Below are 1,600 nucleotides of genomic sequence, written 5' to 3'. Positions count from 1 at the left end.
GCAGAGACCTGTGCCCCCAACTATTTTTGGATGATAAGTAACAATATTTTATACTACATTTATCCATTTTAAATATACTAACCTCACTCCTTTGTAACAACTAAGGCAAAAATGTAATTAATTCAGAAAATCTTTTCAGGACCCCACCTTGATGTTTCGGGACCCCACTTTGGGTCCCGACCCCAACTTTGGGAAACACTGCTCCAGAGCATCTGAAAAGTCTGTAAATACAGCGAGGAAGTTGCTAAATCAGCACCGCTGTGTTCCACAACCCGCCACCTCTCATGTCAGCGAGCAGCGTGTCGGGTCGATTACGTCACACATTGGAGCGGTCAAATTATCGTACATTATGGGATTTTTGGAATTATTGATCGTACAGAGGGCAAAATTATCGTACAAATACGATAATTATCGCATAACACTAATACATTAAAAAGCTGTAGACCATTCAAACTCTGTATTTAACCTGATTTTGTACAATGAATATGATGTAAATGTTTGTGGTTTATAAACTGATGTTTTTAACTGGTCTTTTAAAGCAAACTGAGAAGGAGGTGTGAAAGTACGATAATTATCGTATTATCGTACAAATACGATAATTATCGTACAAATACAATAATTATCGTACACCTGGCAACACTGAGAAGGTCCCTGAAGGAGCCTTAGGTTGAGCCCTGCCCACCAACGCAAAAACAGTGCCAGCTTGAAACATTGAAAAATGAAACATTGAAAATAGAAAAATTGAAAAGATTTTGAAAACATTGAAAACTTTAAAATGCCAAAATCTTTTCAATGTTTATTTTTTCAATGTTTCATTTTTCAATGTCAAATCTCTTTTTAAATATCAATGTAAGCTGTCACTGGTTGAACTCCACAGGCTCCGCCCCCTCCTCTCACAGAGGAACTGCCAGGGTTCGGCTCGGTTCGAGTCACGCGGAAGGAGAAGAGCACGGGAGGGTCGGCTCATACGGAGACATGGAGGGGACAGGTGGACCGACCGCGTACGGGGCTCCGCTAGCTGGAGGGGGCTTCGACTTTCACAGGTTCATCCGGGAGCCGCAGACCATCGTGCGGCTGCTCAGCTGGGTGAGTTCAGCGGGCTTTTTACGCACAAAGCGGTCAGATAAGAAGCTGCTGACAGGACCAAGTGCTCAACATGTCTTATTTTCCTTTAAATGAGTCGCTTCTTCTTTGTGCGGGCGTCATGTTTCCTGCAGCAGCTGCTGCCTGACCGCAGACAAACTGTCAGATCCTCACTTCCGGGACAACACCACCCACTCACATTTTACTCCTAAATAAACCTCAAACCAGTAGTGTGGGATTTGAATTCAAAAGGGGGAAGTTGAGGAGGCTCACCTGTCACCTGTTGGCAGGCAAAGTTTTGAACTAATCAACATCTCAGAGTCAATTCTTACCCTACATGTTAAACCGCTGATGACTTTGAGAAGAATAAACCAATCTTTAGAGAGTTTATCAGCCAGTGACGTCACCCCTCTGAGATAAAGCTGCTGGGACTGAACCTGCAGCCATAAAGTCTAACAAGTGTGTGTGTGTGTGTGTGTGTGTGTGTGTGTGTGTGTGTGTGTGTGTGTGTGTGTGT

The 1,600-nt window shown here is 43.4% G+C and overlaps 1 protein-coding gene across 1 annotated transcript in view; it reads left to right on the top strand.

Moving 5' to 3' along the window:
• Positions 1-933: 933 nt before the first annotated feature.
• syngr2b (synaptogyrin 2b) overlaps positions 934-1,600 on the top strand; it is a gene marked incomplete at its 5' end in the record, with an annotated part of 14,878 nt that continues 14,211 nt past the window's right edge. Inside the window, 1 exon segment of the mRNA XM_014014000.1 lies at positions 934-1,086. Within this exon segment, the coding sequence (XP_013869454.1) occupies positions 976-1,086 (111 nt within the window).

The sequence above is a fragment of the Austrofundulus limnaeus genome, unplaced genomic scaffold, assembly GCF_001266775.1.
Source record: "Austrofundulus limnaeus strain Quisiro unplaced genomic scaffold, Austrofundulus_limnaeus-1.0 Scaffold109, whole genome shotgun sequence".
Taxonomy (NCBI): Eukaryota; Metazoa; Chordata; class Actinopteri; order Cyprinodontiformes; family Rivulidae; genus Austrofundulus; species Austrofundulus limnaeus.
Note: the sequence above shows the minus strand (reverse complement) of the source record. Positions and strands in the feature narration are given on the sequence as shown.